Here is a 16,696-nt window from a genome sequence, read left to right as displayed (position 1 = left end):
AAATGTACAATATCAAAATCCATTCATAGACTTAATACTTTCAATATTATTAATATCTTTGCATTCATAATATAAATTTTTATACATCATTTATCTATATTGATGAAAATTGTATCTAGTGCAAGAGTTTTATACAATCAATAGAGGAAAGATCCATTTAAAATTAAGTTAAGTTACATTCAATTTCAGTCATTTATTTTCTCAAATCTAATAGAACAAATGAGTAAAACTTAAAAGTTATTTAAGATTTTTATTTTTCTCTCTCATCACTTATTGTATCACTCATTTGATTCGTTTGATTTAAGAAAATGAATGACTAAGATTGAGTTTAAATAATGTAACTTAATCTGGGTACAAATGAATCTCTCCTCATATATATTCGTTTTAGGGATGGCAACGGGCATGGGCGGGCACGGGTTGTAGCTACCCGCTACCCATTTCAAAATAGGATAGCATTATCCATACCTGCCCGTACGGGTATCCGTGTGCGGGTATTCGCGAGTATTTCTGGGTACTCGCAAGTACAATGGGTACCCACAAGTTTCCTATGTTATAAATGATTTTTAGTTTTTTACTTCTATTATATTTCAAATGAGATGAAACTTAATTATTTTTGTATCTTTTGATTGAATATTTGGCAAAAATGTTAAATTTATTGGTGTTTTCTATTTGTGTGATTTTTTGTTCTCATTACCATAACAAAAGTATATATTTTCTTTGTAAAACATGTGTGTTTCTGCACATGTAATAATATTTGTAGTGTGTTCTACCACTAAACTCAATAAAACATGTAAACAAAGTAAAAGGAAAAATGCATATAGTGTAACGAATGTTAGAATAATGTACTTTTTATTTTAATTAAATATAATATATTAATCATATAAATAATGGGTACCAGCGGGCACGAGTACTATAATACCCGGGAGCACATCTGCTGTCCCACACTTTGTGCCACTCCATGTGCCATGCGCTTGTGATTGGTCAGAAAAATACTTAATAATTAAATTTTAACTTAAATATATTTTTTCTGACCAATCACAACTCATGGCACATGAAGTTGCACAAAGTGTGGGACAACAGATGTGTACCGATAATACACATACCCGCTCGTATGTACTATGAGTATTTTTAAAAACACATTTACAAAACTCCCGGTACCTGTTTGTGACCCGTACCCGTGTCCGTACGGGTTTTACCCACGAGTATGAGTTTTTTTGACATCCCTAGGTATATGTAGGGATGGCAACAGACACGGGTAGTAGCTACCCGCTACCCGTTTCAAAATAGGAGAGCATTACCCATACCCACATAGATACCTGTGTGCGGGTATTCACGAGTATTTCTGGGTACCCGCTGGTACAATGGGTACCTACGAGTTACCTATATTATAAATGAATTTTTAATTTTTTTACTTCTATTATGTTTCAAATGAGATGAAACTTAATTATTTTTGTATCTTTTGATTGAATATTTGGCAAAAATGTTAAATTTATTGGTGTTTTCTATTTGTGTGATTTTTTGTTCTCATTTCCTTAACAAAAGTATATATTTTCTCTGTAAAATATGTGTGTTTCTACACATGTAATAATATTTGTAGGATGTTTCACCACCAAACTCAATAAAATATGTAAACAAAGTAAAAGAAAAAATGTACATAGTGTAATGAATGTTAGAATAATGTACTTTTTTATTTTAATTAAAAATAATATAATAATAATAATAACGGGTCCCCCAGGCACGGGTACCATAATACTCGTACCCGTTCATATGTATTACGGGTATTTTTAAAAACTCATTTATAAAACCCGTGGGTACCCGTTTGTGGCCCGCACCCGTGCCCATGCGAGTTTTACCCACGGGTACGTGTTTTTTGTCATCCCTAATTCGTTTAAACATGATGTAACTACGCTTAGTGTAATTTTCATTTTCCTATTTTATCTTTAATACTTTAATTTCTAGAAAAAATCATATAAACCACCACCAACATATAAATCACTCTCTCATTTTCATTTGACAATTAAAATAAAGACAAATAAATATAATATAAAGTGCATTTAATAAAAATTACAATATAAAATACATTTAAAACAAAAAGATATTCTCATTTACCAAAATAAAAAATATAAATCTTAAATATTTAACATCATAAGTAAAAATATGCACCGACAAACACAAAGTATCTGTCGCCACACTAATATATATAAATATAAATGTATTATGTGAATATAATTGTTATTGTTAGAAATCGGAATAGATAATTTTATTTTAATGGTAAATGTTTTTTAAACAATTATATAATCAGTGACTAATTTTTATTTCTAATCATCTAAACATGGTTGTATATTTCATATTTATTTTTTTCACAAATTTTTATGTAAGAATTAATTCTAACTTGAATTAATGTATCAAAATATATATATATATATATATATATATATAAGAGATCGATTAACACCCAAGTTAAGTTATACTAGTTATATTTAATCTTACTCATTTATTTTTTTATATCTAACAGACCAAAATGGTGAGTGGAATAAGTGACGAGAAAGTAATAGAGAAATCTTAAATAACTTTTAAGTTTTACTCATTTGGTTTGTTAGATTTAAGAAAATGAATGGCTGAGATTGAGTGTAACTTAACTTGAGTATAAACGAATCTTTCCTCATATACTATTTTAATTTTTTTATTCAGGCTTATTTAATCATAGTTTAATTATTTCTTAAATGCAGAAAGTATTTAAGAATTTTTTATAAGTCTTTAAAATTTTATAATTAGATGTCTAAACTTTAAAATCATTTGTAATCACGTATCTAAACTTTGACATTCATAGTTGTATCTCTAAACACTGAATTTATTTGTAATATGTCCTAAAATCCTCTCTTATTTTTATTGCTATTTTAAATTAGATATATGAAAAGTGCATGTATATTCATTTATTATGTTTACAATGTGTTTTTTTTATATTTTTTTATCACTTTTTATTATTTATTGAAAATAAAATCTTTTAAATTATGACAATCAATCCTATGATGTTTTTTATTATTATTTTTATGAATTATAAGATTTATTGCGTAACTTATTATCTTAAACCTCGTCTAAGGGGTATTAGACAAGGTTATCCTATTTCCCCTTACTTATTTGTGCTTTGTATTGAACGTCTTGGGCAACTGATATCCCATACCGTTCAGTTGGATTATTGGAAGGCTATTAAGCTCGGTAGAACTGGGCCTAATTTATCTCATCTCTCGTTTGCGAAAGATCTCCTCCTTTTTGTTGAGGTTTCTTTGTGCGAGCTTTGGGCAGAAAATTAATAAAGATAAGACTCAGATTTTTTTTGTCTAAAAATATTCACGAGAATGTCAAGTCTGAAATTGTTGGGGCTTTTGGGTTTTCCAGATCTCCTGACCTTGGGAAATACTTAGGTGTTCCTGTCCACCAAGCTCGGAGAAGATGTAACTCGTATCAGTATATGCTAAACAAGGTTAAGCAGAGACTTAGTGCCTGGAAAAACAGTAACTTATCCTTTGCAGGTAGAATCACTCTAACTAAGTCTGTTCTCCAAGCCCTTCTGTCTTATGTCATACAGACTACCCCCTTCCCTTCACGGTTTGTGACAAGGTTGACCAAGTCTACAGGTCCTTTTTGTGGGGTGACACCCTCACCTCTAGGGGTGTTCAAATCCAGACTGGTCCAAAACAAAAACCTCAAACCGATCCAAAGTAGACCGAAACCGCAAAAACCGAATGTATTTGGATCGTATTGGATTTATTTTTTAAGGACCGATCGGTCCGGTCCGGTCTTCGGTTTCACGTCTAGGATCCAGACCGGATCGATATTATTAAGTTAACTAAAATATATCACATAAGCATTAAGCAGTAAGCTAAACACAGCAAAAACACATATAAACTGTCGTAACAATATGAATATTGATGTTTCTAATCTTGCTATTAAAAGATCAAACTTTTCTTCATTGTTCTGGTTACTACCTTGTTGGTGTTGTAGGCTAAAATTGAAGGAATTTATATGTCTATATCTAAAAAATAGACCGATCCAAACCGGACCGAAACCGCATATAATATTTGGACCGGATTGGATCGGAAATCTTAATATAAATGGACCAGACCGGACCGCATACTAATTACGCATTTGGATCAGATGATTTTTTGCTTAAAAACCGATCCAAATGGACCACGAACACCCCTACTCACCTCAAAAAAGTTCACTGTCTTAAATGGAATACTCTTTGTAAACCTAAGCTCTCTGGTGGCCTCAAAATGAGACACACACGACTGGTTAACAAAGCCTTTATGATGAAAGTGGCCTGGAACGTTTGTGTTAAGAAGGATGCGCTTTGGGTGAATGTGATCACGAGTAAGTATAAATGTGGTGTGGATGTACTTCCTAGGTTCAAATGTAAAGTGTCTAACTCTGTTTTTTGGAAAGGGGTTTATAAGAGCTGGGATCAAGTTCAGGAGGGGATTATGTGGAGACTTGGTGATGGAAATAGTACTAGATTTTGGGTTGATAATTAGCTTCATACGGTTGGTTGTTTTAATAATCAACCTTGGGCTATTAATTTGTTACATAATTTGGATGCTAGTGTTGATAGTTTCCTTCTACCTAATGGTAGTTGGAATGCCCCTCTTCTTACGAGCATTCCCTCAAGATGTGTGCAATCAGATTCTTGCCTTGCAGAGTCCGTGTGGGGTGAGTCATGATAAAATGGTTTGGCGTCTCATTAATGATGGAGTCTTTACTGTTTCTTCTACTTATGATCTTCTTGCTAATCAGGTGAACATCCCAAAAAGAAAAACCTTCCATCTTATGTGGGAGTGGCAAGGGCCTCAAAGAATTAAATGCCTCCTTTGGAGAATTGCTCATGATGCCCTGCTCACATATGAAACCAGATTCCGTAGGAAGATGGCTCCTACTCCTTACTGCCATATTTGTTTGGATAAACCGAAAACTATGCTCCATGTGCTTCGTGACTGTCCTTTTGCTATGGAGGTTTGGAAGTTGATTGATTCGGTGCTCAACCATGATTCCTTTGTGGTCCATAATATTCATCAGTGACTTACCTCCAATCTAGCAGGTTCTATTTCTGGTGGGGTGACCGATATTGGTCATTGGCCAACGATTTTTGCGGTTGCATGTGATTCCCTTTGGAGGAGAAGGAACCTGGCTATTTTCCAAAATACCCAGGCTAGTGCTCAAACGGTTGCTACTCAAACCAAGGCCTCTACTAGCAGCATAGTCAATGCCTTTAAAAATGGTGATAATATCGCTAAGGAGGGGAATCATGATAGGCATATTGTGGTTCAATGGTTCGCTCCCCAAAATGGTTGGGTTAAGCTCAACGCGGACGATGCTTTCTCTTTGGCTAACAATCATGCTGCTTGTGGTGGAGTCGTGAGAAATCATATGGGGTCCTTTAACTTCGCCTACGCAAAGGGTTTGGGAAACTGTTCTGCTCTTCATGCCGAGATGTGGGGTATCCAATTCGGCCTTGACATCCTTCGTCGTAGAGGTTTTTCGAAAGTGGTTATTGAGTCTGATTCAGCCAGTGCTAGGGGTGGCAATATGGGCTTGGCTCGACGGGCCAGCCCGTTCGGATGGCTATTTTTAGCGGGCCGGGCTGAGGATTTTTGCCCAAAAACCCATATTAAGCCCGTTTTTTACACGGGCCAGGCCGGGCTGGCTCGACAGGCCGTTGTTAAAAAATAAAAAAACTAAAGTGTGTGACACTGTACTGTGCGAGGGCTGTGCGAGGGGCGTGACAACTGGTTTCTTCTTTGGAATTTACAAGTTTTAAGCTAAGATGTTATGTTGTTATTGTAATATTGTAGACTTATGTTTGTGATTTTTTGTTTTAAAAGACATCTATCAAGTTTGTTGATTATTTTTTGTCTAAAAGTTTTAATTATGTACATTTTGGAGGGAAAACGGGCCAGCCCGTCAACCTGTCAGCCCTACAAAATATGGGTCGGGCTGGTATTTTGAGCCTTTTTAACAATACGGGCCGGGACGGGCCAGCCCTTATTTTGGCGGGCCAATGGCGGGCTGGGCCGGCCCGACCCACACTGCCACCCCTAGCCAGTGCCATTCGCTTCCTTGAAATGGGGTGTCCTCTGACTCACTCTGTCTCTACTCTGTCTCTACTCTGTTCTCCAATATTAGAAGTCTTCTTCTTCCTGATGGCCAGTATGTGTGGTGGCACATTTTTCGGGACGGTAACTCTGTGACGGATGCTTTAGCAAAGCATGGCCTTTCTTTAAACTTCCGCTTTAGGCTTTTTGATGTTATTCCTGATTTTTGTGTTCTTCCATTTACCTTTGATGTTTCCTCCACTATCTAGAAGATGCTTGTAGTTTCTGGCCTTATTCTGCTCTGTTGTTGTAGTTTTAACTGCATTTTTCCATTAAAAAAAAAGTCCAAGGGGTTTATTTTTTAGAAAAAAAAAATCAAAATTAAAATCAAGTAAACTATAAGTATTTCTTAAACTTAAGACTTTGAATTTCTCATAATAATGTGCAATAACGGGTCAAAATTAAGGTTTTGATTACAAGTGAATTTTAAGGAAAAAATGTATAAAGACTCCATAAACTTTATGTCTTTTGCAATCTTGCACCATAAACTTTCTTTTCTACTTAATTGGTCCTTAAACATTGTGAAATTAAACCATCTGCCAAATCCAAGTTAAGTTCTAATGGTGATTGTAACCATATCATTCATTCTTTTCAATCTCTGGTCGTCCATTGTTTCATTTTTCCTCTTGAACAGTCTGCACTGTTGCTACAATCAACCTACAGATCAAACCCCATCTTCCAAATCCACATTAAGAACGTCATGTGCCATTTCCTTCCTCCACCATTGTGACGCACGAGATCCGTTGCACTAATGCAAAACAACCAAACCAGATTGCATAAGGGAAGAAAGCAAGTGAAGAATGAAGAATATGAATAACAAACAAGGGAAGAAAATAAGAAAATTTCTCATAGGCGCAAATATGGTTTAATTTATAGGAATGAATAATTTTTTATGGGGTTTCATTTTGTTAAATATGCATTGTATGTACTTCTTATGCTTAATATAATTTCTTTTGCATCTTGTTTCAATCTAATTTATTTTTTATTTGCTCTTTATATTTGGGGCTTATCTGTAAGTTAAACTTCATAGTCAACATACTTAGGAGCTTTCCAAAATAACAATTCACATAATGGCAAAGAAAGAAGGGTACATGTATTATTGTTTTTAGTGAGCAACTTGTCATGAAGGGGGCTACGATGGTGGTTGAAGATATTGGTTCATGATATAGATTGTTTGAGATGAAATGCATATTTGACGGCTGAGTTAGAATCATTGTTAGAACTTAACTTGGATTTAACAGATGGTTTAATTTTATCATTTGTTAGAGTTTAAGGACCAATAGTAGGAAAAAAGTTTATGATGGTAGTTTATAAAAGTCATAAAGTTTATGGGGTCTTTATATACTTTCTCGAATTTTAATTTAAGAAACTTAATGACTAACTTTAAAAGTATACAAATCCAATAATTAATAATTATTTTAGAATTCAAGGAACCAAATAAAAAAAAGTAAGTTGAAGAACTCAATCGTAAGTTTTAAAAAGTTTTCAAATTTATTTAAAATTTCCTACATTATTTAAGTACCTAAAGAGTTTTTTATTGGCAAAGATTCTTTGATGGGAGGAAATATTCAAATGCTGAAATTTAAACCTAAGGTTTACATTTTGTATCTCATACCATATGGCTTCAGTTAAAATTTAATTCACCCTTTAATTAATAAATCACTTGATTTAGTCATTTAAAATTTCAAATTATTCCAATTTAATCTTTTCTGCTAATATTGTTATATTTGTGTCAGATTTATACAATAGTGATTAGAATATTTAAAAAAAACTATTATTTCAACTTTCACCAAAATCTAGGTCTCTTATTATAATAAAAATAATACCAATATAAATATAATATTTGTAACATATAACTCAATTATTAAAAGATTCAACTATTGAGTTCAAGGTTTGAATTCTTCTTATGTCACTTTCAAAAATATTAATTTTTTTATTCACAGACTTATTTTGAACAATACAATCTGATAGAATTTCACTGTTATTTTTAAGTATTGATCGATCTAATTGTATTGAGTATATTGTCATACCATACCAATGAACAATATATTACACACTATTCATAACCTTAATTTAGCATTATTGATGATTCTTGGTGCCTGATGGACTTTGTTTCACATGGTTTAGTGTTTTAGACTTTATTAGACTAATATTCCTAAAATGAGTTAATTTGTGATTATTTAGCCTGATTAAATCTATTAACATTTTCATATCATATTTGGCACCAATGACATTTTTGGCATTATGGAAGTGGAGGATATGTGTTGAAGTGAAGATTGTATTTTTATTTTGGGAGTTTTTATTTGTAAATTCGATTTTAGTTTAGGGCCTATTGTTTAGGGCCCATTTTCGGTTTTACTCTTTGTAAAAGAGGGAACTCGAATTTCACTCTCACTCTCTACATTCACTCATTTTTAGATTTTCGTTTCCCCTCTTTTGCTCTTCTAGGGTTTCACATCTTCTTCATTTTCGGTTATCATTCATCTTCATTTTCGGTTTGTATCTTCCACTTTGTACACTTGAGTGTAGGCACCTTCTTTAAACGTGTCAAGCTGTGGAAGAGAGGTGCCAGAGGAATCAATGCTCTCAGCTGAAACAGGGCTTGAAGCCTTCGAAAAACCTGTTTGCTCTTTTATTACTAAACTTGTATACTAAATTCCTTTAGTAATGTATCACAACTCTAGAGGTTTTGTTATTAATGCATTTTTAGTTTCTTTATTGTTGATTTCTTCTATCTTAGAAACTGATTTATGAGTTTATCTTCGCTTAGTTGATTTACTCTCTAGTGTATGAATGCTTATTTCGTATGAATTTGTTAATCGTTTCATGCTTATGCTGATTTCGCTTAGTTAGAGGCTTAGGTTTTAGAACTTTGAATTGATTATCGCTTAGATAATTGGTTCTCAACAAGTTCGGAAGTTAATGGTTGGAATCTGAAAATAATTTTTTGAAACCGATGATTGAGTTGTGAACAAACGAACCAAAGGGATTTAGCCGTTTTATTACATTGCTTAATTATTGTTTCTGAATTTGATTTATGTTCATACTATCCAACAACAAAAACCGCATTGTGTGTGTGAGTATAAGGTGTTTGAAGCTTTGTTTGAAAGATAATCCTTGGAAAACGACATAGGAGTCACTTCCTAGTATTGCAGTTTTTAATTGTCATATTATTTGTATCAGGTACGACCTCAATCACATACAGCTTTGAGAACTAATTCACCATTTTTCCGATTGAGTCGACACGTATTATGATATTTTTAAAATTATAATATTGCTTATATATAAGAATTAATATTAATAGTAAATAATGCACCGATACTATAAAATAATTCATGTGCATAATGTTTTTCTTATTTTAAATATGCTAACAAAAATAATGTTACCACCTATTATTATCTACTCACCGTAGCAACAAAATTTTTCATATGATGAGTACTCATTTATGGATATATATATATATATATATATATATATATATATATATTCTTTTGCATAACCAATAGTATTATCTCGCTTTATGAGTAAGGAATTAATCTCATTTAAAATATATGATTATCACTCTCAACAAGTGTTGTAACGCCCTGAAAAACACTTCATAAATAATATAATTAATCTCTTAGAAAAAATGAGTAAAATTTCTCTCTCTTTTATATAAGTAATTTATATAAATCGCAAATTGTTTTCCTTAAATCCATCCCCTTTGGAAGACGTCACATTTTTCAAAAACTGCGAAAAAGTAAATAACTTATACCTAATGGTAACTGAAAATAATGCAACACTATCCTGAATATTTCTTTATTATAATAGGCTTGACCCCACAATACACATAGCAAGGTGTTGCTTGGTCAAGTGAATTTTAAGACAAAGTACAAGGCATAATCTAATCATCACATAAACAAAAACTATAATAAATACAAACTAAGCTGAAGTCATCAGCACTACAACAAGTTCCCTACACAGGTATCTCTAACTCAAAAAGCAAAGATGTGAGAAATAGCTCCTAGCGGCTACTCCAAGACTAGGTACATCATTCTCCATCAATTCTCAATGTCCCCTCCTAGAACATCAAAAATCGGTAGCTCCGATCCTGTGTGGACTTGTCTATCTGGACAAGGACACATACCAATATACAAAGAAGAAAGAAAGGGAGTAAGACATTATTAGAATCAGGAATATTTTCCTTGCCATTCTCATTCATTTGGTCAGAATATATACAACATATATGCCTAACAAAAGGCTTGACTTTAGGTTACAAACTAGGAATCAATATAATAAACATACGCATAACAGAAGGCTATAAAAGAGGAAGCTATTTATCTGCTTTGACTAATATATTTACAATATATTTAACACACCCTCGCAGTCGAAGTGGGAGGCTTTTGGACGCTGAGACTGTCCCGAAAATCTTCAAATAAAAGAAGTGAAAGACCTTTGGTAAAAATATCCGCTATCTGATATCGTGATGGCATATGAAGAACCCTTACTTGTCCGCGTGCAACCTTCTCACGGACAAAATGGATATGCATTTCGACATGTTTGGTACGTTGATGTTGAACTGGATTCCATGACAAATAAATAGCACTCACATTGTCGCAATACACAAGGGTAGCTGTGTGAACTGGACAATGTAACTCTAAGAGTAAGTTTCAAATCCAACATGATTCGGAGACCACATTCGCCACACCACGATACTCGGCCTCGACACTAGAACGAGATAACGTAGGTTGTCGTTTTGACGACCAAGATATCAAGTTATCACCCAAAAATACACAGTAACCGGAAGTAGATCGTCTCGTGTCAGGGCACCCACCCCAATCTGCATCAGTGTATGAGACCAGAGTAGAAGTAGAAGATGAATATAAATGAAGACCGTAATCCAATGTCCCCTGAACATAGCGAATAATCCTTTTGAGAGCTGACATATGATCAACCCTCGGATCATGCATATGGAGACACACCTGTTGCACGACATAAGAGATATCTGGCCGTGTAAAAGTGAGATATTGTAGAGCCCCTGCAAGACTCTGATATAGAGTAGGATCATCAAATGGAGCACCAGATGTAGCACTAACCTTTGATTTTGTGTCAACTGGGGTTTTAGACGGCTTACACGAAGCCATCCCTGCTCGCGCTATTATTTCTTCGGTATACTTGCGCTGGGAAAGAAACATACCACCCTTATGTCGAGTCATCGTAATGCCAAGAAAATAATTTAGAGGGCCAAGATCCTTCATAGCAAATTCAGAATTAAGAAGATCCATTTTAGAACACCGTAGAGCATCAGAAGAAGTAGTGAGAATAATGTCATCAACATATAATAAAATATAAGCCACATACGACCTTTTGCTGAAAATGAATAAATAATTATCACATTTGCTATTAACGAACCCAATAGACAAAGCATAATTAGCAAAACGGTTATACCAAGCCCGGGGTGCCTGCTTGAGACCATACAATGACTTACGTAAGAGACAAACATAATCTGGATGAGTACTGTCCCTGTAACCCAATGGTTGATGCATATAAACTGTTTCCTGTAACTCACCATGAAGGAAAGCATTTTTGACATCTAATTGGTGAATTGGCCATGCCTTCGAAAGAGAAAGACTAAGAATAGTTCGGATCGTAGCGGGCTTCACCACCGGACTAAAAGTCTCACCACAATCAAAGCCAACCTGTTGTGTTTTCCCATCACCTACAAGTCGGGCTTTATGCCTATTAAAAACACCATTAGATTTGACTTTATGAGTGAAAATCCACATTGAATGAATGACATTAACATGTGGAAGACGGGGCACCAACTCCCACGTCTTATTTTTAATAAGAGCATCATATTCATCATCCATGGCCATTTTCCAATTATGATTATGAAGTGCCGCAATCAGATTGCGAGGCAATGGGGACCTCTCAACGGCAGTATGCATGGAATATTTTTGATTGGGTTTATGTATCCCATGTTGGCTACAAGTCATGACCCTAGGCTGTTGGATAGGAATATTAGGAGGAGAGGAATCAATTTGTGTTTGGGCAGGAGGAGCTGAGTTGGACCCGTTAGGTGAAGTGGGATCACTTGGCATGTTAGGGGAAATAGGCTCAGCAGAAGGAGTTGGAGTAGGTTGGTGAAGATGGTGAATGATATAAGGAGATAAACATGTGTCAAGGAAATCATATGTATGGGATTTTGGGGAATGAAAACTACCAAAAGGAAAGGTATGCTCGTCAAACAATACATGGCAACAAATAATAATTTTATGAGACGACAAATCATAACACTTGTAGCCGCGATGGTGGGTTGGATACCCGAGGAAGACACAATGAGTAGACCTTGGTTGCAACTTATTAATAGTTGTAGACGGAATGAGAGGGTCACAAACACCCAAAAACCCGGATATGATCATAAGAAGGGACCCGTTTGTAAAGAACCTCAAGCGGAGACCTATTTCCTAACAATTTACTTGGAAGTACATTAAGAAGATAGGTTGCCATTTGGAGAGCATGATGCCAAAATGATGGAGGAAGAGATGCATGAGCAAGAAGAGTATGAGGCATATTGTTTATAGTCCGAATCTTGCATTCGGCTTTCCCATTTTGAGAAGAAGTGTGTGGACAAGACATACGGAATGACATGCCATGAGTTTGACAAAACTGCCCAAAAGGATTATTAGCAAATTCGCCACCATTATCACATTGCACATTTTTTATATTACGCTCAAATTGAGTAGAAATATGGGCTTTAAAAGCCAAAAAAATGTCATACACATCAGATTTCCGACCTATAGGAAAAGTCCATAAATATTTCGAAAAATCATCAAGAAATAAAACGTAATATCTATGTCCTAAAGAGCTCAAAACGGGAAAGGTCAAAAGATCACTAAGTAAAATATCAAATGGCATAGTAGTATTCGAAGAGGAAGAAACAAATGGCAACTTAATATGTTTACCAAGAACACATTAACCACAAAGACTAGAACTAGAAAGTTTATTACAATCAATGCTTTTATTCTTTCTAAGCTCATCTAATATAGGAGACCCTGGGTGACCCAAACGATCATGCCAAAGCTTAGGGGAGATGGCAGCAAAAGTAGAAGAGGAAGCTTGATTGTTGAGAGAAGAGGAAATAGGATAAAGGTCGTCGCGGCTATCACATCTCATTATTGACATCCCCATCCGATAATCCTTCACAGAAAAACCAAAGGGATCAAACTCCACAGACACTGAATTATCTTTTGTAAACTTTCTAACAGAAACAACATTTTTAACTCAGTTTAGGAGCATGAAGAACATTTTTAAGAGAGAGGGATTGACATGGGGAAGACAAATTCGTGTGACCATAGCCAAGAATTGGAATCGTGTGACCATTACCAACAATAATATTATTATTAGGATGATTGCTCAAATTAAAATAAGACGAGAGATTACCGGTAGATGAAGTCATATGAGATGTAGCACCAGTGTCCATGTACCATGACGGGTCTGGTTGGTTAAGGGACATGGTGTACATTGCTGCCTCGATATCGATAGGAGCATACAAAACAGACTACCCATGAGGTTTAGGTGATGCTGCTTGATGTACATAGGCCTGATGAGGTGGTTTTGGATCGAGCAAACCTGCTTGGCGATTCTGAGGAATATTGGGTCGAGCCCATCCTTGATTTGGAAATGGACAAGGAGGAATAGGCCAGGTCGGATGATACCAGCCCCATGGAAATGGTTGTTGTTGTTGTTGTTGTTGTTGTTGTTGCGGAGGAGTCGTTCCACCTTGGCCACCAGAGAACTGCCCCCGACCACCGCCTTTACCGCCGGTCGAGTACCGGCCTCCACTAGAACCTCCATTCTTCCCACCACCCCCGTTGTTGCACCGTCCACCGCTAGAATGTTGCGCACCATTTTTCCCTTCGAATGTCCTGATTTTGCAGGTTGTGGGGACCCATCATCAATCGAAGTGGCGAGCATAGCAGACTCAGTGGCTGCTTCCTTTGCCAACCCAGCCTCCTCAAGAGTGAGCATGGAACGAGCCTTGTAAAAGGGAGGTAGGGGGTTGCTTTGGCGGACCAAAGTACCCACCCCACGGTACGGTTGTGCAAGACCCCCAACCAATTGCAATACCAATCGACTATCGGACACCGGAGCCCCAACGTTCTTTAGTTGATCTGCTATAGATTTGAGACGTTGACAATAAGAGGAAACATTTGGGAAATTCTCCATAGAAGTAGCAGAGAATTCTTGCTCCAAGGCAATGGCACGAGAATGTTGATTATCCTGGAATATATCACGCAATCTATCCCAAGCCTCCATAGCCGTTGAATCGGGCTCAATAATGGTGTGCAATAAGTCACTAGAAATGGTAGCATAAATCCACGAAAGAACCGTGGCATCCAAAGTTGACCATAGCTCCTTCTCTTCCTCGATAGAAGGAACCGTCGTCGTGTCGTTGGCCGGAGATATGAGATGATCAAGCACCTTGGTTGAACGTGCGTGAATCTTGAAGAGTTCCGCCCACATTAAATATTGAACGTTTTCCATTTCAAGAACAATGAAAACATGATTCTTGATGTTCGAGACGGCAAGAGCCGGATGAAAAGAGGATTTGTTTGAAGCCATTGAGAGAAGAGAACAAAGAGAGGAAATGGAGAAGGAGGAAGACGATGGGCAAGGAACACAGAGCTAGGGCAAGCGGAAGAAAGAGGAAGAAGAACCCTAGTCAATCTGATACCATATTAGAATAAGGAATATTTTCCTTGCCATTCTCATTCATTTGGTCAGAATATATACAACATATATGCCTAACAAAAGGCTTGACTTTAGGCTACAAACTAGGAATCAATATACTAAACATACACATAACAAAAGGCTATAAAAGAGGAAGCTATTTATCTGCTTTGACTAATATATTTACAATATATTTAACAGACATCTAATGAATATTTTTTATCGAAGGCGTGAAATTATTCAAAATATCACATTAAGACATAACACATACAATATACATACTATGTTATCACATACATAAATGCAAATGATGAATGATGTTGTAACTCAGACCATGAGGATCGATATTTACGAGTTCAATGTATGCATGCTATGTTTATTTCATCTATCCTTACACAATTATCCTCCCAATAAACTATTCGGAAATAACCGGGAGTACAGGTCCCATAACAAGCCGATTTGAATGCACTAACTTATTTCTCGCAAGAATATATGATCGATATGTTGCAATGGAACTGTCCATTTCAGGATGGTGTCATATCAAACATTTTCTAGGCATCTCTCTCATCGTTCCTGATTGCAAAGAGAGGTTGTCAGAGATCGTCTAGTGTGCGCTGTGAAAGCTATCTGATCCAACAAAATATCTCATCCAAGAATACAGAGGACTCATCTCACCTAGACTTTTGTTGAAGGCTTTGCTGACTCATCACCACAATCACCGACCCTCTCAACATCTCACGGCTCATTCGTCTCCCGTAATGTTCCTCTCCACTAATTCATTATTCATAATGAATATGCACACTAACCGAGGTTAACATATTAAATCTTTTAATCATTCTTTTATATTGATCGGCCCATCCTAAGACATCTCTCATCTGGAATGCTTCTAGTGGGACCCGATCTTAACATCAACAAGGGAAAATCTCATCACCACTACGAACCATCGTTGAATCATCTTGGACGGTCCAATGGCTAAGCCTTTTACGGTCAGAGGATCTCGCTGCGTGAGAAAAACATAACCATTGGAGCCTCGCCCTTACCAATGTAACTTTTAGCACTCATTACTTTGGTTATGATGAACCTCTTGTACAAACTCCCAAGAGTCTAATGTAATTGTTCTTTCTTATGAACTTTACACCTTTGGAGTATATTATCTCCAACGAAGGGTGTTTATAGGTTTTATTGAAGAAGAATGGGTTTGAGAAACTAGAACTTGAAGAAAATGAAACCTTGGTTGAGAGGTTATCATTGGACTCCTTCCGAATTGCGAGCTGGCAATCAAATGATAAAAATTATCCAACCTTCCTGGAGACCTCTCACCCAAGCAAGAGTTGTTGCTTAAGCGAGGGCTCTGATAATCGAATATGCCTACACGTTAATCGATTATGCCTACATGTTAATCGATTACCAGTTACAAGATAAAATTATTGGGACCTCTTCGCCCAAGCGAGAGTTATCGCTGAAGCGAGGGCTCTGATAATCGATTATGCCTATACGTTAATCAATTATCACAGTTACAAGATGAAATTACTAGGACCTCTCGCCCAAACGAGAGAATGGCGCTCAAGCGATGAAAACTAGTCAAAAATTACTGAACCTCTCGCCTAAGCGACAAAAACATGCCAAAATCGTTGGAAGCTTCTCGCCCAAGCGAGAGCTCTGATAATCGATTATACCCACTCGTTAATCGATTATCCAGTTATAATTATTCGAGTAATGTTCATCATTATTCCACACAAAGACCTAACTTAAACAATATGGCTTAAGAAACCAAACGTACTTAATCCAAACAAACATACAATTGATTAAGTACAAGATTTCTTAATATCCAAAACAAC

General features: G+C 35.9%; 1 protein-coding gene across 1 annotated transcript; it reads right to left on the bottom strand.

Annotated features, from left to right (window-relative positions):
- On the bottom strand, positions 12,516-15,031 carry LOC109330874. Its single transcript, XM_019565145.1, has 3 exons — positions 13,758-15,031; positions 13,136-13,325; positions 12,516-12,922 (listed from the first exon to the last, which is right to left on the bottom strand). The coding sequence occupies exons 1-3, from the start codon at positions 14,748-14,750 to the stop codon at positions 12,516-12,518; spliced, it is 1,590 nt and encodes a 529-aa protein (XP_019420690.1). The 5' UTR covers positions 14,751-15,031.

The sequence above is a fragment of the Lupinus angustifolius genome, chromosome LG17 (genome assembly GCF_001865875.1).
Source record: "Lupinus angustifolius cultivar Tanjil chromosome LG17, LupAngTanjil_v1.0, whole genome shotgun sequence".
Classification (NCBI taxonomy): domain Eukaryota; kingdom Viridiplantae; phylum Streptophyta; class Magnoliopsida; order Fabales; family Fabaceae; genus Lupinus; species Lupinus angustifolius.
Note: the sequence above shows the minus strand (reverse complement) of the source record. Positions and strands in the feature narration are given on the sequence as shown.

Bases quoted from the DNA above. Each gene is read 5' to 3' on its own strand.
- LOC109330874 (XM_019565145.1), bottom strand. From the start codon at position 14,750: ATGGCTTCAAACAAATCCTCTTTTCATCCGGCTCTTGCCGTCTCGAAC. The intron at 13,326-13,757 runs GTTTGCTCGATC...TTTTCTGTGAAG, and splicing joins TCCTCAGAATCGCCAAGCAG to GATTATCGGATGGGGATGTC. The intron at 12,923-13,135 runs GTAATAAACTTT...CTTTTCCTATAG, and splicing joins AAAGAATAAAAGCATTGATT to GTCGGAAATCTGATGTGTAT.